The sequence below is a fragment of the Talpa europaea genome (assembly GCF_964194135.1).
Source record: "Talpa europaea genome assembly, chromosome: 5".
NCBI lineage: Eukaryota > Metazoa > Chordata > Mammalia > Eulipotyphla > Talpidae > Talpa > Talpa europaea.
Window position 1 is genome coordinate 122,299,900 of NC_140071.1, and position 22,821 is coordinate 122,322,720.

The 22,821-nt window shown below is 40.1% G+C and overlaps 1 protein-coding gene across 1 annotated transcript in view; it reads right to left on the minus strand.

The window, feature by feature from the left end:
• WDR19 (WD repeat domain 19) overlaps positions 1–22,821 on the minus strand; it is a gene marked incomplete at its 3' end in the record, with an annotated part of 60,034 nt that overhangs the window by 29,733 nt on the left and 7,480 nt on the right. Inside the window, exons 5-17 of the mRNA XM_084233378.1 lie at positions 19,343–19,458; positions 15,896–16,011; positions 12,241–12,321; positions 11,030–11,142; positions 10,257–10,430; positions 6,909–6,979; positions 6,287–6,459; positions 6,087–6,201; positions 5,025–5,131; positions 4,178–4,300; positions 3,211–3,360; positions 1,675–1,822; positions 1,338–1,542 (exon numbers count right to left, since the gene is read on the minus strand). Of these exons, the coding sequence (XP_084089504.1) occupies positions 1,338–1,542; positions 1,675–1,822; positions 3,211–3,360; positions 4,178–4,300; positions 5,025–5,131; positions 6,087–6,201; positions 6,287–6,459; positions 6,909–6,979; positions 10,257–10,430; positions 11,030–11,142; positions 12,241–12,321; positions 15,896–16,011; positions 19,343–19,458 (1,692 nt within the window). The remainder of the gene's footprint in view (positions 1–1,337; positions 1,543–1,674; positions 1,823–3,210; positions 3,361–4,177; positions 4,301–5,024; positions 5,132–6,086; positions 6,202–6,286; positions 6,460–6,908; positions 6,980–10,256; positions 10,431–11,029; positions 11,143–12,240; positions 12,322–15,895; positions 16,012–19,342; positions 19,459–22,821) is intronic.

A 22,821-nucleotide genomic window follows, 5' to 3' on the forward strand; every position in this document is an offset into this window, starting at 1 on the left:
CCATTAGAAAGGTCCCTGATCCAAACACAGTGGTGGGGTAAGGTGGCATCAGGGAAGTCTTCCTGGAAGAAAGGGTTGTTGAATGGTAAAGAATGAGGAGTTACCCCATACAGAGATAGGGGCAGGGCATTCTGGGATGGGAGGACAGTATGTGCTGAGGCAAAGGCTCATGAAAAATATCTAAGTCAAGTAGCCAGCGGAGCAGGAGTCAGGGATAGGGACAGCTGAGGCTTGTATTAAATCATCAAGTATCCAGCATGTCATACTGAGGTTCCTGTGGAGCAGGGATTTCTTCCTAATGGCAACAGGAAGTCATGGAAGGGTCTTTATCAGGGAAATGAGAGGCTCAGACTTGCATTTTCAAAAGTGTGTAGACAATAAAGATTGTCGGGGGGGGGGGGGGCCCTGGTGGCACAAGGGGTTAAGATGCAACCTATGAAGCTATCTGTAGCCTCTGCTGCATAAGTTCGATCCCCAGCCAGGGAGCTACCCACATGGTGCAGAAGACCTCGTCCGCTGCTCCCCTCAGCAATGTGTTTCAGTCAATCTGCCTGTTTTGTTCCCCACTCTGTCTCTGGTGAATCCTCCCTACCCCCAACTTCTGGCCTATACCCCAGTTCTGGTATGCATAAATAAATCTTTAAAAAAATAGATTGTCATGTGGTTACATGTGTGCACACACACACAGGTGGATGTTGGGGCACAGGCACATGTGACTGGAGATGACAGAGATGGGGACAAGTAGTTGTTTGAAACAAGCCAAATTTGAGGAGCTTGTGGTCTTCCACATGCATATATATGATGGGTAGGCAGTTTTAAGTTGAAGACAGATTTGGGAGTCTGCCTCGCAGATGATGCTGAAGCCATGTAAATGGAGGAGATTTGCTCCTGTACAGTGAGAAGAGAGGAAGGGCACTCAAGGACCTGCAACATTTAGGAGATGGTCAGAAGAATTTGACCCACACAGGAAGTCACAGCAGCCCTAAGAAGTAAGAGTAGAAAACAGAAGAGAAAATCTCAAGTCAGCAAAGTCAAACTTCACTAGGATGAAATTGAGATAGTGGCAAAATTATTAGGTTTATTAGACTTTCATGGTGGCGGTACTTCTGGGGTGATCAGAAACCCTTTTGTTCTGGAGGGCTCTGCGTGGAGTAAAAACACCAATGGGGCAATAGTACCTCTGTTAGAATTTATACACAGTCTCACAGCCATGACCTGAACCCCACAATAATCCTATGAAGTAAACAAGGGAAATACTTTCCTTTGTTTTAGTAGGATTTGACTTTAAAATCACAAAAGCAAATAAGGAGCTCTACGAGATGTGTCTTAAGCCCTACCTTTTGAGCATTAAACTCTGCGTCAGCATTTGTTTCAGCTCATCAGGCCCCACATCTTTTAAGCTGTCGAGGAAGCTATGGGTGCTCAGGTAGAAGTTGTTTATTTTCCCACTCTGAGTCTGGCAGGTCAACTCTCCATTATATAACAGCAAAGGTTTATGAGAGAAGGGAACTTTGGTGCCACCAGCCAAAATGACCTTGGATCCTGTATTATAAAACAGACATCGTAATGCTGGCAGCTAGTTCTCAGCACGACCATCAGAAAGAAATGTTTTCATTTCATTGCAATCAATGGAAATTCATTTATCAACAAATATACAGCTAAGGGACAAAGTACCTTGTATAGTGTCCTTGTGAAAGACATAGGTATAGACCTTGTCATCATCATAAGCAACAAATACACCTTTATCCAATGGCCAGTTTTCCCAAAGAACACCTTTAATGGTTGGCGAAAAATCTGGAATCTCAAAGGTAGCATCATTAACCTACAAAATAGGATTTATAGATTTGTTCCAAGTTGATACTTAAACCCACGATCATTGCCTTGGTGGGAGTCTGTCTGCATTACCTGTAGCTGGCATAGCTTACCAGCCCACACTCGCTCAACCCAGCCACATCCCAACCCCAGTAGGAACAAAGGTCTCTCTTCCCACCTTTATACTACATATGGCTCGAGAACAACTGTGGTTCATATGGCAAATCAAGGACTTAATCTAAAGTTGAGCAAATCTGTAGGAAGAATTATATGTCTGGACACCAAATTTTCAAGTTAAGAAAAAAAGGTTGTTGGGCCTCCCTGCTGGTATAAGAGGTTAAGAATAGCACTGTGAAGCTGTCTGCAGCCTCTGAAGCACGAGTTTGATCCCCAGCTGGCCAGGGAGCTACCCCATGGCATGGCAGACCTCTCCTGTCTCGCCTGCTGCTCCCTTCAGCAGTGTATTTTGTCAATCTGCCTATTCTGCTCCCCACTCTGTCTCTGGTGAATCCTCTCACCCTCCCATACGTCTGGCCTGTGCCCCAGTTCTTGCATAAATAAATAAATCTTTAAAAAAAATTTGATTAAATAATTAATTAAAGGTGATTAATTTTACCTGCTTCTGTTACTGTTTTAAAATATGGCTAGTAGAAAACTTAAAATCACAGAAAAGTTTCAAAAAAAATTTTTTTTGGTATTACACTGATAGCTGGATATATATAATCTCACTTAATTCTAAGTCTACAGGACAGGTACTATTATTTTGTAAAAAGATTTATTTTTTATTTATTTATGCATATTTATTTATGCCTACTGGGGTGTAGGGCAGAGATGTGCAGAAGAGGTGGGGAGCCCGGAGTGAGAGGATTCACAGAGACAGAGTGGGGAGCAGAACAGGCAGATCTACTGAAATACACTGCTGAGGGGAGCAATTGGCGAGACAGGAGAGGTCTGCTGCACCATGTGAGTTAGCTCCCTGGCCGGGGATCGAACTTGGGGATCTAACTCCTGCTGCAGTGGCTGGCGATAGCTTGATATGCTGAGACTTAACCCCTGAGCCACCAGGGAGGAAACCAGACAGGTACTATTATTAGCCCATTTTGCATACAAAGATACACAAATTTGCCCAAAGCCATACTATGTAGGAAGTAAGGTTAAGGTGTTTAACCTGTTTCATTAAAAATCCTCTATGGTACTGACACTATGAAAAATTGCAGAACAGAAAAGTTTTCTTGATATAAACAGCCATGAAAATGGATCACAGACATGATTATAAGTATTATAATCCTTGGTGCTTTTTAGGGGAAAATTATTTTATATATGCGTTTTATTTGAAAACACCTTTCTTTGCATACTGCATTTTAAAAAAACAAGCATTAAAATTTTTTCTAAACTTACTGGACAGTAGACAAATCCATCACTTTTTTCATCAATGAAAACTAATCTAGTCCCATTTGGGTCAGGAAAAATCTTTTTCACACCAACAGGATGTCGATAATCATTAACAAATTGCCAGTCTTCGATGTAGAAGTATTGAATAACACCAGTCTAAAAAAAAAAGGCCAAAGAGAAAGGTTGTCAATAAATACTTATTTTTAACATTATATTAAACATACTTCCTAATTTGAAGAGAAAAAGGTCATCTCTGTTATACAGAAAGACTGTAAAGGGTATTTTACATAATGTGCAAGGTACAGACCCAAGGAAATACCCAAAGTCCTCACTTAAAGTGTGAAAAGCAATGACTTTTACCAAATTTACTGAATTCTTTTAGAGAAGAACCAAGGTAACAGGTAGAATATGCTTTGAAAAATCCTCGAAAACTTTTACAAGTAAAAGATGCTATTGCTCTATTTATATTTATGACCATGTAGTTAATGTAAAGTCAGAGGTGAAGGGTAGTGATGGTTCAAAAGACCAAGAGATTAAAGCAGGATTCTCAATATTCAAATAATTTTAATATTTTTTAATTGCCTACTAATTACAGGCACTGCAGATCTAAAGTTGAAAGAGGTGTCTGTCACCAAATGAAATCTTTAAGATATCCAGGTAAGGAGAAAATGAGGCTTGGAGGGCTTAAGCAAAAGCTAGCAAGGAATAGAGCTGGTAATTTAGATCAGATTTTCCAGACTCCAAAGTCTGCCCTTTTCCTCACTATGCCCTCAAAATTACTTAATATCACCGAAGCACTTGAGACTAACAAATCATGCTACCTCTATAATCTCTATAAGTATAATTTATATTCTATAATTACAAATGCTATCTTTGTGTAATATATACAAGTAAAATTATTGTATGCACACATATAATCCATTATATTACAAAGTAAAATGAGATATTCTCTGTTATTAAAAAAAATACATACGTCTGTACCATAGATGAGGAAATCAGCAGTTAAGGCATGACATAAAATACGGCACTTATCATCCACTGCTGGGAAGAGTCGAGTTTCACGTTCTTCTTGAGTATCTAAGATTTCACTTTCTATCTAAAATGTAAAGAAAAAATAGTGACTCAGATTTACTTGAGTAAATCTGGTCTGAGTATTTAGAGAGTAGGCTAGGGATTTTTCTTAATTTCAACTAAACAGACTCACAAGGCAAACACAGACCCATTTACTCAGAAAGGCATAGCTAGGCCTATGGCATGTGGAGGCGGCCCTCTGAGTGGGGCTGGTCTTTGCTGCAGTGGCTGCAGCTGTCCAAGAGTTCATCTCCTTGGCTTCCCAGAGGTGAAGAGCCAAGAAACGGATGTGGGATGCCCTGGGTTAGGAGCCCCTTCTTCCCGGTGCCAATAAGACTTGAATAGCTCAACAGGCTTAGTTTCAAGGGCTCCCACAGTGACATGTTCAAACAGAAGCCAATGTACCCCAGGAAGCCTGGAGGTCTGACATTCCCATTGGGTTTCCACAGCTCATTTAGCATTCCTTCTGCTCTGCAATTTACCAACAGGGTCCTTTCTACCCTGTGCAGTGCTGTGCCATGCTGTGCCATGCTGAGAATAGCACAGGTGATATTTTGTCATGTTCTGGGGAACAGAACTAGAAAGCTTGTTGAACATCTCATGCAGAACGAGACAGTTTTGTTAATCCTGCCTTCCTATCTAGTCTGTGCATCATTGCCTCCTGGCCAAAGTTCTCCATAGTTAGACATTAGGTTGTTCATTGTCGTCATTAGCTAAGCAGGCCTCTGGGACACCAAAATCATACTTACCAGATGTAACTGGACTTTGCCTTCAAAAAGCGCGGCAGCATAATCAGAATGAAGGCAAACGCTGGCGACCGTCCCCAGATATTCCATATCTTTCAATTTTTTAACAGCTGTGGAAATTTTTTATAAAGTATACATTGATGCATACATAAAATTATCTCACATAAACATTTTACAAATGATTTTTAAATGCCTGCCTTTGCAAGGAGAGTCTGAACCAAAAACTTTTAGCCATTCTAAAGAAAATCTCAGATCATCATCAATTTGCCATCAGCAATCCCCTAATGGTTCACATAAAACAAAGTAATTGAAAACAAAAGCACAAGCCAAATAAAAATTAAATCTTAATGACAACAAACTTGATGGTATCTGAGAAGGATCCTCGGGCTTGGCCTACTAGGAGGGAAAAAGGATCAGTGGTCGGGGAGGGCGGACAGAGCATAGAGAAGGTCTCCTTCACATGCTGAAGGTCCTGACACAAAGAATACAAGCGGGGAGGGACCACCACTTATCCAGTGCCCACCGCCCTGACAGGTGCCTAGTGTGGACAGCAGAGCACATACTTTGTCACTTCATTTTCCTCATCACCCATAAAAGTAGAAGAATCCTCATTTTCCAGGAGGATAAACTGAAGCGCAGAGAGATCATTTGTAAATGGTCACCCAGCTAACAGAGGCAGAGGGAACTTGGAGTCCCGGGATTCTCTAGCTCTAAAGTTTATATCCTGATCCTTTTCTGGTTCATAAGCATGATGATTGGGTGCTCACACAGCTGTGTGAGATGTGCCTCCCTTAAACCTTGTTACGACGTCGGCACATTACCCTTCTGATGTGAAAAAAAAAAATAATAAATAAAGTTTATATCCTGCTCACTGTGCCGCGGTGTCTTGAAGACAGAGGCAGAGAATAAAACCTTACACAAAAATTTCTGAGGACAAAACCTCATAAGCTAAACAAGATATCTGAAGAAAAAAAGCAGTGAAAAACTTGGCTGTAAAGAAACTTGCCGTCCTTCCTAATCACAAGATATTACACGCGACATCAGGAAATCTGGCTTTCGACTTGCCATTCTTTCCAAGGACATAAAACCAAGCTCGGTTATTCATCCCCACAGCCAGATGATAGAGTCCGACGGCCACGAAGCTGGGTTCCACGTCCACGGCAACAGTGATCGGTAGCTCCTGGGAGACAGAACAGCAGCAGCGGTAAATCAACTGCTAAGACTTTTAATGAGTAAATGAAATTTAAAGACCAGTGTCTCCATACTCCTTCGACGGGGTTGGCGACGGTGACCTCGAGGAGGGAGGTGAGATACGCGATCCTCGTGCTGCAGGCGTCCCCCAGGATGGGGAGCTTGGTGAGGAAAACATGGAGGGAACCCCTTTGGGTGGACAAGGCCAGCAGCTGGCCATCATCTGTCCAGGACAAGGTGCCCAACCCTGGAATAACGGATAAAAGAAAGGATTAGTCAAAAAGAAATACATTGTTCTAGGCAGACAAGCAAGTATTTTCATTTAAGCTACCAGAATCATGAAACCTACCAAATGTTTTAATTTTTTTTATATAGCATATAGACTAGGAAATTCACCATGGATTTTTGGCACGTGAACACGGGCACTAGTCACTCAATTTTGGTTCAAACGGAAAGTGCATAAAATTTTAGATTTTACAATTGGAATTGGGATAAAATTTACTATTAATCTTTGACTCAAAGTGGACTAATCCTTCTAGCCAAGGTGTAGGACTCAACGTAATTACTAAAATAAGGAGGTTATTTTTGGGAACTCTAGTTCCCTAAACGATGTAATGAATGCAAATCATACAATAATAAGCATATTAATCTCTAGAATTAGAAAAAAAGGTCTATCTGCTTTAGAAAAACCAATACCTTTATTTTCATCATCCAGGTTGATTATGGCATACATGTCTTTTAATTCTGACAATTCATGGATTTTAATGCTGAAAAGGAAAAAAGGTTTTAAATATATAAAAATAAAACATGAACATTAGTTAAAATTGTTTTGTTCACAATTATAAGTAATGGAACAGGTGCATGATCTTCAAAAAAGGGATACACAGGATGAGCTACTTGGTTAAGGTAAGAAAATATTAGAACTTCTATTAAATTATAACTTTAAATTTTTCTGTGGTAGGGGGAAGGGAGGGCTTTGCCCAGCTTGGTTCTCTGATCTACAGCTTCAGGAATAAGGAGGTTTAAGTGGACTCGAAGAAACGATTGAACAGAAAGACTTTCTCCCGAGCAGTATTAATTACAAGGTAAAATAGGTTTTTCCTTGCAGAGTTCTCTGCTGCCCCCTATGTGCCTCGGCTCCAGGTAGTTCATTCATAACACCCCCTCCGACCACCCCACCCTGCAAAAAAGAGTATTGGTTTCCCCCACTATCCCAAACTAGAATGTTTCAATTTTTTGGATGATTTGGTATTTTTTGAGTTTGGGGATACATTAATTTATACAAAGAAAATTTGGAGCATATCAAACCCCCAAATAACCTACTGATTCATAGCAAACAGACCACACTGCTTCCACCTAGTGGGGAGAACTGCATAATAGAAAGAGCTTATGCTGAAAGCTCTGAAAAATGGGAGCATTGCTACTTCAGCATCATCAGGGAGAACAGGCAGCTAAGGCAAAGGAAAGCTCCGCAGCACAAAGCTGGGACCTACGATTTTTCTTGTTGCACCAATTCTCTCCTCCCCTCCTCCCCTCTTCTCCTTTCTCCCCGTGTTTCCCTCTTACATATTTTCTCTCATTGTTTGCATTTAACTTGTTATTGCAGGTCCACAGGCAGTTATAAGAATAGATGTTATGTAAGAATAGATCTTACGTTTCCTTTGCCTTTTTCCCCGAATAGTAACATCTTGAGAAACTAGAGTATAATATCCTAATCTGATATTGACCTTGATACAATCCATAAATCGTAGGCAGGTGCTCCCCATTTTGCTTGTTCGCACATTGTGTGCATGCCGGCGTGTGTCGTGTAGTTTGCAATTTTACTGAGATCCAAAGCCACAGTCAACACACAAGAGTTTCATCACCATAAGGATGCCTGCCTTGCCCTTCTATAAACACACTTACCTCGCTCCTTCCTCCGCAACCCAGCCCAATCCCAGACCTTGGCCACTCAATAATATCTGTCCTTTATTTCTACAATGTTATGGTTTTAAGAATATTCTATAAATGGATTTATACAGTATGTAACCTCTGGGAATTTTTTTTTCCCCCACTGAGCATAATTCTCTGGTGATACATCCGGTTGTGTCTATCAATATAATTTGTTTCTTTTTATTACTGAGCCTAAATCCACAGTATGGACGTGCGGTTTAACCATTCAACCGCTAAAGGACAACTGGGTCATTTCTATTTTTTTTTTTTACTATTACAAATAAAACTGCTATAAACATTCATATTTATGCTTTTCTGTGAATCCAAGTTTTCCTTTCCCTGGGGAAAATGACCAAGAGTAGGGCAATGTGGTAATTACTTAAGAAACTGCCAAACTGCTTTTCAGAGTAGCAGCAGCATTTTCCACCTACCAACAATGTATGAGGTGTCCAGCTCTCCTCACTGTCAACAGCACTTAAAATTATAGTCTCTCTAATTGATGCATGGTGATCTCTCTCTTCTTTTTTAAGAATTTATTTTGTCTAGAAGAACTGGGGTGTAGGCCAGAGGTGGAAGGTATGTGAGAAGATTCACCAGAGACAGAGCGGTGAGCAGAACAGGTGGATCTACTGAAATGCACTGTTGAGGGGAGCAGGGGACAAGACAGGAGAGGTCTGCTGTGCCTTGTGGGTCAGCTCCCTGGGCAGGGATAGAACTCAGGCTGCCTTGGTGGTAGGCTGAGGCTTAGCCCCTAGGCCACAAGGGAGGCCTCATTATGGTTTTAATTTATATTTAATAGCTGGTAATGAACATCTTTTCATGTGTTTATCTCGTATTTGAAATCCTCTGCTGAAATCTGCATATCTTTTTGCCTGTTTTCTAACTGGGTGGTTTTTTGTTTTTCACTTTTGAGTCTTGAGAGAGTTCTTTATATATTCTAGATGCTAGTTCTTTGGTGGATACATGGTTTGCAAATGTATTTTCTCATTTTGCTGCTTATTTTTTCATTTTCTTAACAGACTCACAGAGCAAGTTTTTCAATTTAATTTAGTCTAATTCACCTGTTTTTCCTTATACATATTTTCCATGCTTTCATCTAAAATTTTCAGTTTTACATTTTACATGTAAGTCCATGATCCATTTTGGGTTAATTTTTTACTGAGGTATGAGGTTATGTTTAGGTTCATTCTTTTTGCTTATGAAAGCCCATGAGATGCATGGTGATATCTCATTGTGGTTTTAATTTGCATTTAATAATTTGGAATGAACATCTTTTCATTGTTTATCTACCATTTGTACATCTCTTTGCTGAAATCTATATGCCTTTTGCCTTGTGCTTCCCACAACTGCACGTGCACCTGCACCAAGCAGGACACAGAAAAATAAGCAATTGGGGTGTGTGCCACTGTCTGAGGGTCACAACTCCAACAGGACAGAAAGGGTGTCCTCCATCAGCGTTTTGGGTGCCTGTGGGTCTCCAATACCACGTGAGTTGGCTTATTGGCTGCGGCATGAGAGAAAGGAAGAAAAGAAGAAAGTTGGGAAATTTCTCCAACAACAAGGGTTAGGAATTCTCTTCCTGTACCGAGTCAGAGCTAGAGGGCTTCTCCGGGGGCTCTCTGCTCTGGCGCCTACATCTGGATTTCAGGCTGCCTTGAGCACGAGTTGAGGGAAACTGAAGACAAATGAGAGACTCACCCCTGGTTCAGTGATACTTCAAGTTCTTCTTCTCTAATCTGCCTGTTACTATTTACTTTTCAGAGCCCTGAAATAGTTGTTCTATGATCCTGCCCAGGTTTTGTAGGTGAAGTTAGTGGGAGAAACAGGGTGGAGTGTGCTTACTTCATGTTACCCTGAAATACTTATTTTCTTTTTAAGATTGATTTTTCAAGTGTACTCTATTTTAGGTTTTGTATTTAGTACACTGTTAGCATTTTAGGCTTTGCCTTCAGTACTTAAAAGTAAAGGAGTCTTAGCAAATTTCAATTGCAAACATGTTCTAAGAGGGAAGGAAAGTAAGGATGACAGATTTATATTAACTATCAACATCTTGTTAAATCGTCTGAATATTCCTTACATAAGGTTTCCTGGGAATTTGGGAATATAACTTACCAGTTATCACCACATGTAGCAGCTTTGTTGAGGGTCTGTGATACTGCGATACTGGTTAGACTATCTTTATGTTCACGAGTCTGAAATACCTCTTTTCCAATTTCTTGCATGTGAGTAGAAATGACCACAAAAATTCCACGGGAAAAACCAATCATGATATAGCCATCACCACACCTACAGAGACAAAGGCCACAGTACCGTAGAGAGATTGATGAAATCTATATAATATAAACCTAGGTCACTATAAAAAAAGGGGAGTGGGGACGTAAGATTAACTATCGTTGACAACACAGTAAATACATGAGTACCTTAAAACTAAGGAATTAAGGCCTCCCTGGTGGCTTGACGGTTAAAGCATCAGCACTATGAAGCTATCTGCAGCCACTGCAGCACGAGTTCAATCTCTGGCCAGGGAGCTACCCACATGGCACAGCAGATCTCTCCAGTCTCGCCCCCTGCTCCCCTCAGCAGTGTATTTCAGTCAATCTGCCTGTTCTGCTCCCTACTCTGTCTCTGGTGAATCCTCTCACCATACCCCCCCGCCGACCTCTGGCCTGTACCCCAGTTATTGTATGAATACTTAAAAAAAAAAACTATGGAATTACAGAATATAATTTATCAAGGGCCTCATTGCCAGAAAATATGCTAGGCAGCCTCACATACTAAGAAACAGTTATATACAGAAATGAAAATGCCACAGAAAAAAATTAAATATGACAATTATTAGGGGACAGCACATGGGTAGCCTTTAGTAATAAGTTTTCTGTACGCACCAACTGTAGCAGACGATGTTGCCATAGCACTGCTGAAATTCCAGGTGCACTGGGTTTTCTGGCTCACTCAGATTAAGAAGAAACAAAGTTTTCTTGCCAATCACTCCAATTATCTGCCAGAAAAAGATTATGAAATGAATCAGCACTTCATGAAAAGACTGATAAGCAAATCCAAAGAGACTAAATCTGATTTGTGAAAATAAAGAGCCAAATTTAGAAGTGTTAACTGTCATAGTTAGGAAGATAATAGTGTGACTAATTAGAAAACCACTTTTTTACTTTTAGTCTGGGAAGGGTCCTTGCCTTTCTATCTATCTGATCTCTCCTTTGGAGGATAGTAAAATAGGTGGGTGTAACAACTTTTTAAAATTCTCTCCACCTGCCATTAGAATACTGTGCAACACAGGGAAGTACGTCTGACACAGTTTCATGGAATTGAAGTCATATTTGGATACAGTCTTCCATGTTGAGACGCCAATCTGAGGTTGAGCCACCTGGGATTAGAGGCTCACACCAATGTGGATAATCTCGTTTGCCTTTTTACAGCAACATTTTCCATCACTTGCAGGTCCATATGGTGTCCCTCTCTGACTCCCACAAGTCAATACTTACCTGTGATTCTCAGTGGAAGGTATAATTGTGTTGGGAAGAGAAAAGAGGGTATCACTCATTTGGGGTGATTAAGGGTGATGGATATTGATTGATGGCCTTGATGCCAATATTAAACATCAATTTAATGGTTTTTTAAGAAATAAAGAAACATTACTTCATTAAATACATTCATATGCTTGTGAAAGTCATCTTGATTGCAGAATGTTATAATCTGGCAGGAAAATATCTCTGATGTGTTAAAATAAAAACTACAATTTCCAGCATTCTGGTCACCATATTTGGTAGGGTAAAAAAAAAAAAAATCATATACAAAGCAAAGCTCATCTTTAGGAAGGAACCCCCACTGTTTTTGCTATCCTAAGAATGAGAAGAGCAATGCCAACTGTAACAGGAGGCTGTCTGTCTCATTTCCTGTGATACTGGCCAGCTGGCAGCAGCAAGAACAAACGTAGGCCTGAGAAGCTAGGGCTTACATTGGCCTAATCAGTGACGGGCTATAATTTATCAATATAGATTGAGTCATCCTAGAAAATGGAAACAGCATATTCTACAAATACTACAAATACAGTCTGGGCATGGATTTGACTTAAAATTCCTACTGTGCTTTCGGCAGCAAAGTTTCGGTCATCAGTCTTCATCATGGAAAACTGCATGTCGCTGGGTTCTGACCGCACTGGTGTCTGTGGAAGTAAAAATAATATCACTGTGAATAAACCCAATAAGCAAATTCATCCTGAATATTACTAAAGCAAGTGATTTGCTCTTATTTCATTTCTGTTATATGCTGGACAATTAACTTGAAAATCCCAAGCCTACACACATTGAGAAATTCAGGATGAAACAGAACCCATATCTTATTAAATGGATAGATAAGCTTGAGAGAAGGTAAAGGAAATTTCCAGGGACCATTACAAAGTTCAAACAACACCAAAGTGTATGCAGAAAAAGTATATGCAACACCAAAGTGTATGCTCCAGTAGCCAGAGCAGCTGGGAAAGAGAGAATGAAATAACCTGTCTGACCTGGACTAACCTCTCAATCAGAAAAAAACTGAAAAAGTTCTTTTCAAGTGAAAGAGTTACCCCTCTATAGCCATGATGGTCTGAGGTTGGTGTGGATGTTCTGAGTGGTCTAAAATGCCCTGGCATGTTTGTTAAAAACAAATTCAAAGCTTCTTCCCAGAACTGCAAAAAATTTCCACAGATCAGCCCTGCTAAAAATGAGCTCACAATTCAAAATAAGAAAACTCACAATAAAACAATCCATCAAGGGCAAGAGTCAGTAGATTTAAAAATAATAAAATTATTAGTGATCATGAAATACTTTAAAATAATGAGAAAAGAAGTAGAAGGACTTATAAGAGAAAAGAAAACACCCCACCCCTTTTTCAAGTCCAGGAAGATTTTTTTTTAAATTTTTTTTTAAAGATTTATTTATTTATACAAGCACTGGGTATAGTCAGAAGCACGGGAGGGTGAGAGAATTCACCAGAGCAGGGAACAGAACAGGCAGACTTGATGAAATACACTGCTGAGGGGAGCAGCAGGCGCGGCAGGAGAGGTCTGCGCGCCATGTGGGACCCTTGCTGGAGGCCAGGGATCGAACCAGTGCTGCAGAGGCTGCGGGCAGCTTCACAGCCCAGCGCTCAATCGCTGCGCCACCAGGGGAGGCCCAGTTCAGGAAGATTTTTAAAAGAACTACAAAGTGCTTTCTAAAAATAAAAGAATTATTAAAATAAAAAACCTCGATGGGATAGACAGAAGATAATACAAACTTGAAGAAATAAGTGAACTGATTTGAAGAAATTATCCAGAAGTTTGCACACAGTGATAGTGATAAACCTACAATAGACAGATTAAAAGAGAGATGCTCCAGAAAGTCACAACAGAAAGCACGAAAGGTAATCTTTATAAAAATAATGACTAAGAATTTTCCAGAGCTGATGTGGATTAAGGAAGCAAGACAAGTCCTCAGCAGGATCAACAGAAATAAATCCATACAAGTAACATTGGAGTGATCTGCACAAGGGCATAAACAATTCAGAGAAAACACGCAGAGCAGCAGTACTTATGACGGCACGTCGCTAACCCCACGCCAGTGTAGCAGTCGCTTGATTTTGAACATACACTTCTTAGGGATTATAAACAGGAAACAGTTATCTTACATGCAAATAATGGCTGGATAGTAGTGGTGTCCTGGGAAATTATGTGGAAAAATATTCTAAGGCCATGTCTTGATTGGGGGGGATGGCTTAGAGGGGGATGCTCATGTCTCTGGATGATGTGTGCTATGGACATAATAGAGGAAGCTGTTGCATGTGTGCCATGTATCCAGCATTCTAAGTCACCAATATAGAACCATCAAAATTATAAGGTTTCCAGAAATATTTTACAGCATGCCAGATTAATCTTTCTGAAGGACTCCTGTAATCGTGCTGTGGCTCTGCTCAGTGGGGTTGAGTTAGTTTCAGCCAGTCCAATCTTGAACAAACCACGAACAAATTCTAATAAGTTTTTCCTTTTATCTTTGTTCACGCTGCTCTGCTTGGATTGAATGGGAGAGACAGCCAAATGCCCAGTGGCCTCCTCTGGACAAGTTTTAGCAGCGCACGTGGTCACTTACAAATAGACTGCATTTGCAGTTTCCCCGGCAGCAGTGCAGAGGACCATATGACCAGGCTCTAGTCACATGGAATGAATAGAAACAATGAAGGCTTCTTCCAGATCTTCCCCTTTACAAATTTCTTGCTCTGCAGGTGTGGAGCTGGCAGGCTTGCTTAATCACGCAGATGAGGGCAAAACATCCCAGAGAATGGTAGAGCAAGAAATTGGAAGTGGGGATTCTGTACCACCTGGTGAAGCAGAGATACAGGACCTTCCCACCTTTGAGGGGGAAAAAACCAGCCCACTACCATATTTTTAGTGTCCCTCTAAATCTGAATCTCTGTTCCCACAGTTTACCCTACACCCCAAGGGGTTCAGAGCACCTCTCTTTTAAAGACTCATAATCCAACTTTGGTGATCAACTCTCTCCCCTATAGAGGAAATGCAATAGGATTTTTAAGCGATGCTATAGAATTGGAACTTAATCCTGTAGGCCATGTGTATCTGATGATAATTTTGTTTCTTTGAGGGTAGGGACCTGTGGTGGGCAGCCCTAAGTTGGTCTGGGATGATCTTCATCTTCAGGATTTTATGCCTGTGTATAACCCTCTTTCCTACGCCCTTGAGTGTGAGCTAGATCTGGTGACTCACTTCTAGAGAACAGAGTCCAACAGAATTGATTCTGAGATCAGGTTATTTATTGGGAGATTGTGGTTTAAGACTCAAATGGCTGCTCTTGCTCTCTTGCCAGCTGATACACTGGAGGTGAAGAAATCCCTGTGGCAAGGAAATGAGGCAGGAAATAGCCAGAGAGGATGTGGGCCCCTGAGTCTAACAACCTGTCTGTCAACAAACAGGTGAGAACCTGAAAATAGATTTGCCCCCAGCCAAGCCTTTGGATGAGACTGAAGATCTGACCAATAAAATGGTTGGTCTTATGAGACACCTTGAGGGAAAAGCACCCAGCTCATCTGCATCTGGGTTGCTTACCCACAAAAACTATGAAATTTTCATTTTAACTGCTAAATTTGGGGGCTAATTTGTTGTGTGGTGATAATATAGGGTCATATCTCATATTTCTTCTAAAAGTACACAGCGCAAAGCCATCCACATAGTAGGGATTCAAAGACAGCACTTGTCAATATTGCTCTAGAAATGCTAAGTCATAAGCCAAGAAACCAAAGTGAAATTTTCCCATTACGTATTGCTAATACAAATTCCTTTGAGGAGGAACAACTGAAGAGCTAATCATATTTGAACAGCAGTAAAATTTAACACTAAAATTAAATTTCATTAGGGTTAGTTTGAAATTAATCTAACATATCAACTAAAGAGTAAGGCTGCCCAGAATCTAAGTGCAGTTATTAACATTCATATTGTAAATATATGTATCTAAAATAAGAGTTATTTCAAATATACTGCAGAATTGATACTCCATGCTAACACAAAGAAATGAACAAAGGAGGATATTTAGATAAGTATTCATATTAAAGAAAACTGTTCTAATATCCAAAAAGAAGAGTGAAGTTTAGACTATGAGGTTAGTATATACATATCTCAGAGATTAAAATTCTACAGATTAGTTTGACAGGCACATTTTATTTGGGGGACATTTTCAAATATATCAGATCAAAGTGCTGTTTCTGTTTACCTGTCTTATCGTGTCACCTTCCTGGTTACTAACTGTGATCATTTTATCTTCACCACCTAAAGCAAGCAGATTTTCTGCATTCCAACATCCACATGTGATTCTCTTAGTATGTTTTCCTGTAAAAGAGATTTTTGTACAGACACATGGATTTCTCCCAAAAACAAAAACAAAAACCTCAAATCTGTTATGTCAGTCTAAAAGTCTAATATACCATGGAAATAAAATAGACAAGGAGTTTAAACTCTCATCAAAGCTGTTAGTATCTAAGCGACCTTATTTAAGATAATTACAAGTTGTAATACAGACAATGGTATAGAAAGGCAATAAATACCATATGCCAGCTTTTTTGTGGACATGAGCATAAATGCTAAGAGAAAAAAGAATTCCACTCTTCGAGAAGTATGTTTACCATCTAACCAAATCTGTAAGAAAAGTAAATACCAAAACACTGAAGTTATCTGTATGGTCTTCATCTTCATAATGTGACTAAAGGATTATAATGATTTGTGATAATACTGAGGTACAAATATGGGTGCACCTTATTGAGCCTTATGTTAAACATTCAGTCACTTAGCTCGAGACTGATATTCGATAATAACTAAGTAATAGGAAGCCTTTTTATTGAGCAATCTAGTCAATGCACAAACTACATTTTGCGGGGCAAATCACATGCTTCAGAAGGGCATCTGCTGAAGGTCCCGGGATTGATAAAATATACTCAAGTCCTAAGGTTAATTAAGGATACAGCTTCTGGGAGCTAACTGCCTAGATATGAATCTCAGCTCTACCACTTACTGCAAAACCTTGGGTAAATTACTTAATCTATTTCTAAGATCATGCATAAATTGTGGATAATAATAGTAGGGCTGGGGATCAAATGAGTTAAAACACTTAGAGTGCCAGGTAGACAGGAAATGCTATATATTTGAGCTGTTATTGAGAGAAGAAACCATGTCCATTTTATTCTTTGTGCCCCTACAGTCCCTATAGAAGCAAGTTCTAAACAGTCGTACATAAGCGGGCTGAGGCATGAGTGTGTTAGAGGCTCAACAAGGAAGACAGTGTGACTGCAGTAGAGAAGTGAGGAGACCTGGGCATGAGATGAAGTCAGCATTTGCAGGTGCCAGGCTTTGGAGGGCTTGGTAGACTACCATGAGGACTCTGGCTTTGACTCTAGGTGAGAGAGAAAACTGTTGGGAGAGTTCTGAGCGCAAGACCCACTCTAGCCTCTAGGTTGAGAAAACTGTACAGCTGGGCAGAAGCTGAATTGAGATTGGTTAAAAGAGTGCAGAAATTCCGAGGGTAGATGAGTAAAGCACACACACCATGGTAGCAGGAGAGGCGGTGAGAACAGGCGACTCTGGAGCCATCTGCAGGTAGATGCCGCCAGGTATGTAGACAAAGTAAATATGGAGAGTATGCAAAAGAGAAGAGTAAGGGTGATGATATGAAGATTCAGCCTGAAGACCTGAAAAAGGATGGGATATCTTCAGTGGGAGAGACAGAACTGTGGGTCAAAGGGTCTTAGAGATACTAAATTTGAAGTGTGTTTTAGACTTAGGAGATGCTGAGAAGCATCTGGATGTTTGAGTGTGAACTTTGAAAGAGAAAAATATGGACATCGTCAGGCTAGTATTTCAAACCAGGAGTCCAGAAACAAATGTAAAGGGAATATTCAGAGAGAGACGGGGGTATATAAGAAATTTTGCTCACCATAGATTAAGGGATTTGAGTGGTACATTGTAATGGGGTGTCCAAAGAAATGGGCAAGAGGATGGGAAAAGAGCATACAAGAAATGTGGAAAGATGCCAAAAGCAAACTTCTTTTTATACCCAAGAAAGGGAGGAGAAAATCTTTCCTGCTTCTTCCTATATAACTCAAAGCCCTATATAACTCCAGGACTCAGAATTCAGGTTAGTCTTAACATCAGTAACAACAGTTAATGCATTCTTTGTGCCTTTGCACAGTGTCCTGGGCACTTTACCTGTATTTACTCATTTCATTAATATTAACTCAGAGTTAATCATTTGAACCACATTTTTGGGAGGCTGGCAATGTTTAGTTAAACTGTAGTAAATGGAATTCACGCGTCTCAGAATCACACAAAATGAAAACTGCCTCTTCTGGTCTAGTTCAAGGAAACAAATCAGTGTAAGATGAAACAAGGGAACAGATATTCAGCTGCTGTGAAATGCTGACAGGTCATGCATGCTACCATGTAGCTACCACCAAAGTAGATGGGCTTGGGCTTAGGGCAGTAACTAAAAGGGGAAAAGGCATAGCCACGCATCAGCTACTCTGCCAGAGGCAACCATCTATTTAAAGGACCTCCGATGTGGAATCAACCTGAGTCTTCTCAGGCTTATTGTACAGTCTTAAGACTGAGCAGAATGAACACCCACATTCCATACAACATCGCACACAGAATCATGTATGCATGACAAATACCTGATAAAATCATCACATTTTCATAAAGATCTCCTCATATGTCAAGTGTCAAAATTTCTAGGGCTGAGAAGTTAACTGGTAGGACTACCCACAGATGAAGTGGGATACAGAAAATACCTACTGAGGTCAAACAGACTCATTTGTGTGGTGATTACTGATTTTTGTAACTCAAATTTTTTAGTTTTAATTTTTCAGATGGATCAATGACACTATTGTTTAGCTGGAGCACAAAAATATTAATACTAAAGATACACAAAAATGTGGAAATAATCTGAAATGATTAAATGTCCTTAACTGAAAGGCAAAATCTCATGTATTCTGTGGGCACTATTATCTCCACAGTTTCTTAGCAGTAAACTAGTCAATTCCTTTTTCTGGCCACCTGGATGCAACTTAGCTCACTAGTCCCCCACTCACAGCATGATAGCAGATAAAATTGAAAAGAAGTGATACCATTTTTTTTCTTTGAAATTTCTGGGCAGATGCTAGGTGGGGGAGTCAGACTGAACAAGAGGAGCAAGCATGGAGCAAACACATACACCCTCAAATCATATGCCTGGAGGCAAATAAATATATAGTCTACACCTAGACAAAATTGGTGTTGGTGGAGAGTGAGGGGTCAGAATTAGGGATCTGAATACATCCTCTCCAAGTAGGCATCATATGTTTCAGTGCATCAACTGATGTGTTGATATGAATATGGGTTGTTCTGTGTCAAGAGCTACAACCTGGGTGAGAAAGGGACATACAGAAGCCAAGTTATGAATGGACTGGTGTCCAAACACTCACGCTGACATTAGTAACTTAGCCTGTGTAGCTTGGAACATTTACTAGGCCATGAAGAAGGATCTTCTAGTTTAGCTGTATGGGAGGCTTGACCAGACGAGTCTTTCTAGTACATAATTTTCCTTGCAATATCAGGGAAGTCTGAAGCATTAAAATTTATATTTATGTAAAGCATTTCAAATATTCAGCAGTGTTCTCAGCTATAAACCTACCAAGGACAGGAATCTTTCGAGATGTCTGACGATTATAAATGAGCAAATTTCCTTTAACAGTCCCAACAGCCAGGAAACTTCCAACTTTTGACCAAAGAAGAAAAGACATTTGATCCCTGTAACATTAAGAAATAAATTACTAAACAAAATTCAGAATCATCATCTTTAAATAGTTCTTTCCACAAAAAAAAGTTATTTCATGAATAATCATAACATCACTTAGAGACTGAAATACAAAATTACAACTTAATGGTTTAAGGACAAAGACAAATTGCTAAGGACATTCTGGAGAGACTATAAGAGGACCTTACAGTCAGTTAGACTTAAAATATAAACGTATAATGAATATAGACTTCGATTCAGTCATGATGGAACCTCAAGCTTCATGAGAAGACATTGTGAGATAATTGTTTATCTGCCTACTAATGATATTATCTGTAGAATTGGTCAAAAAAATCTTAAGGAATTATGACACCTTGGGCTTTAAAGCAAGAATCCAATAAAATGGTACATTAGAAAAATCATTGGGAATTCATGACCTTAGAAAGGACATGTATCTTCCAGTGCAGTTACAAGAGTAGCTCGGGAGGAGGCAGAATGCATCACCTGTTCTGTGCACTGTAGGACTCCCAGGCTAAGCTTTCATACAATTCCTTAATAAGGGACTCAGGACTCCTCAGAGAATAGCTCATTCCAGATACTGAAGAAAGAAACCACAAGGGGGGCCTCACTGGTGGCACAAGGGGGTTAAGTCTTAGCATTATGAAGCTATCAGCAGCCCCTGCAGCACCAGTTCAATCCCCGGCTAAGGAGCTGACCCACATGGTACAGCAGACCTCTCCTGTCTCGCTCGCTGCTCCCCTCAGCAGTGTATTTCAGTCAATCCACCTCTTCTGCTCTCCACTCTGTCTCTGGTGAATCCTCTCACCTCCTTGAACCTCTGGCCTACACCCCAGTTCTTGTGTGCATAAATAAAATAAATCTTAAAAAAAAAAATCACAAAGGGCAGAGAAAAGAAGTCTTGAAAATGCTACCTCAATACCAGCACCAGCTGGGGATTCTGGAAAGGCCAGTTCTCAGATCCCACCCCAGCTTTACAGAAGGAGAAACTCAAGGGGAGGCACGCAGCTGGCTGTGCCTCATAAGCGTATCAGGCAACTCCCCGAAGCTCAACTTTGAGAGTCACTGACAGACCGTGCTGCTCTTCACAGAGAGCAGCAGACTTCCAGAATGTTGATGACATAAAAGGAGGACAAAGAGTAAAGGACATTCTTTTGGTTAAATAGGCTAATTTGGACAATTACAAATGACATTTAATTGGAACAAGCTGTACTTTGAAAGACTATAAGAGCAAAATTGAAAAACAAAAATCATTTAAAATACATGAAAAATTAGTTTTAATGATAGACAAATAGAATACAAGGTAGTTAAATAATTCATTTTAGTAAAAGTGTTAATCTATTAAGTATATACAAAAGATAAATAGACATGTTTCTCTATCAGCTTAAGCAGACATGGCAGCCAAAAACATGCCTCTCAGCAAGTGGAACTGACTAAGGGCCCAGCTCCGTGGCACTGGTACCCATCACCTCAAAGCACTGGGGCCACGCCACCCCAAGCTGCTCCACACAGGGCCTGCGCCGGACAGGGAGAGAAGAGGGGTAGTCCAGTCCCAGGAGACACAGGATTCCCAGAATGAGGGACTTAGGTCAAAGATTCCCTTAGTTGAACTTTCCTACATTCTGCTCACCTGAGATGTTGCTATCCAATCTTTCTCCCTCCCTCATCGCCTTCACAGGGATCTGAGATGCACTGAGGTCTGATGGCTCCTCTAACCTCCTCTAACCTCACTCTTATGTTTCCTCACAGGCATCCTGTAATACATCTCACTCATTGCACCCTGTTTTGGAGTCTGCTTCTTAGAAAGCATCAATAAATAGAACTGTGAATGAGTTAATACTACCAAGGAAAAGAGGAATGACATGACAAGAACATGGCCGGCCACCTATAACAACAGTGTAACGTTAAGTCCACACAATAATTTATCAACACTGTCGCACAATTAGGAAGAGGATTAAACTTCATTTTTCAAGATCAAGTCACTAAATGTCCTCAAAAGAGCTAACTGAACAGACTCCATCACACTCCTCTCAAGAGAGAGGGCCTTGAGAAGGCCCTGCACGCTAAGAAACTATGTAAGTTCACAGTAATGCGAAAGGATCAGGCCAAGGTATAATAATCAAGTGTATTTCTGGCCAAGCAAAACTTGAAGAATAAAATGTTCTAGAAAGTGCAACAAGCTACAATGCAGTGTGAACTATGTGAAAGGCACACGCTGATATGACAACTGAAAGTCACCCTGTAAGGAAGCTGAGTGGGATGATTGGTGCTCAGGAGTCAGTGGCCTTGGGAAAATGTCCCATGATACGACCAGGCATCAATTGGCTGATGAAGCAGATGTTGTATTTAGAATTTTCTCTGGAAAGATTGCTGTTTCCCAGGTACATAGCTAAATGATCATTGATTTAATCCCACATAAATCTTAAGAAGGTGTAAAAATATACTTCAACCATTGTGTTAACACAATAATTTTAGATAAGTAACATTGTAGGAAGTTTTGCAATAATTATATTTGAGGGTCTCCCTGGTGGCCTAGGGGTTAAGTCTCAGTGCTATCACCACTGTGGCCTGAGTTAGATTCCCGGCCAGGGAGCTACCCACATGGTGCAGCAGACGTCTCCTGTCTCACCCATTGCTCCCCTGAGCAGTGTATTTCAGCAGATCTGCCTGTTCTGCTCCCCACTCTGTCTCTGGTGTATCCTCTCATATGCCTGGCATATACCCTACTTCTTCTATGCAAAAATAAATAAAATCAAATTAAAAATATATTTGATTTTTTGTGCACTATAGGTCTCTGAAGTGCTTAAAAAGTGAAATCTAATTAAATTTGTAACGGAATTTAAATTGTTTAGAGGAAATCTAATTTAGCTTGCAAAATTAAAATATTAAAAATTGTGTTTGTTAACTATTTTAGCAATTAGATTGACCATTACATTTAAAAAATGGTAATGATCACACCTTTGTAGATACAAAAGTCCTTTAGGAATAACACAGTCAATGGTAAAATAGTCTTAATTTTACCTTAATGATAATTACAGTAATAACATCTACCATTCGCTCGGTTCTCAATTTTGTGCTTGGCCATAAAATGCAATTAAACAACCTTGAGATGATGTGAGGAAATAATCTATGGGGAGATAAGGCAGTGGGAGGCAGAGCTCCAACAGAAACACCTGGAATGATGCATTTTTCTCTGGATGAGGATGTGGCCTTGCTGATGCTGAATTTAGTTCAAGAACTTGTTTATAAACGTTCTCCTGAACAGAAGCACTAGCTGTATATAAAATCTTTCTGAAAAGTGATGTGTGCCCAAAATGGACAGAGCAAGAAAGGAAGTGTCTCAGACCTTGCAAGACTTT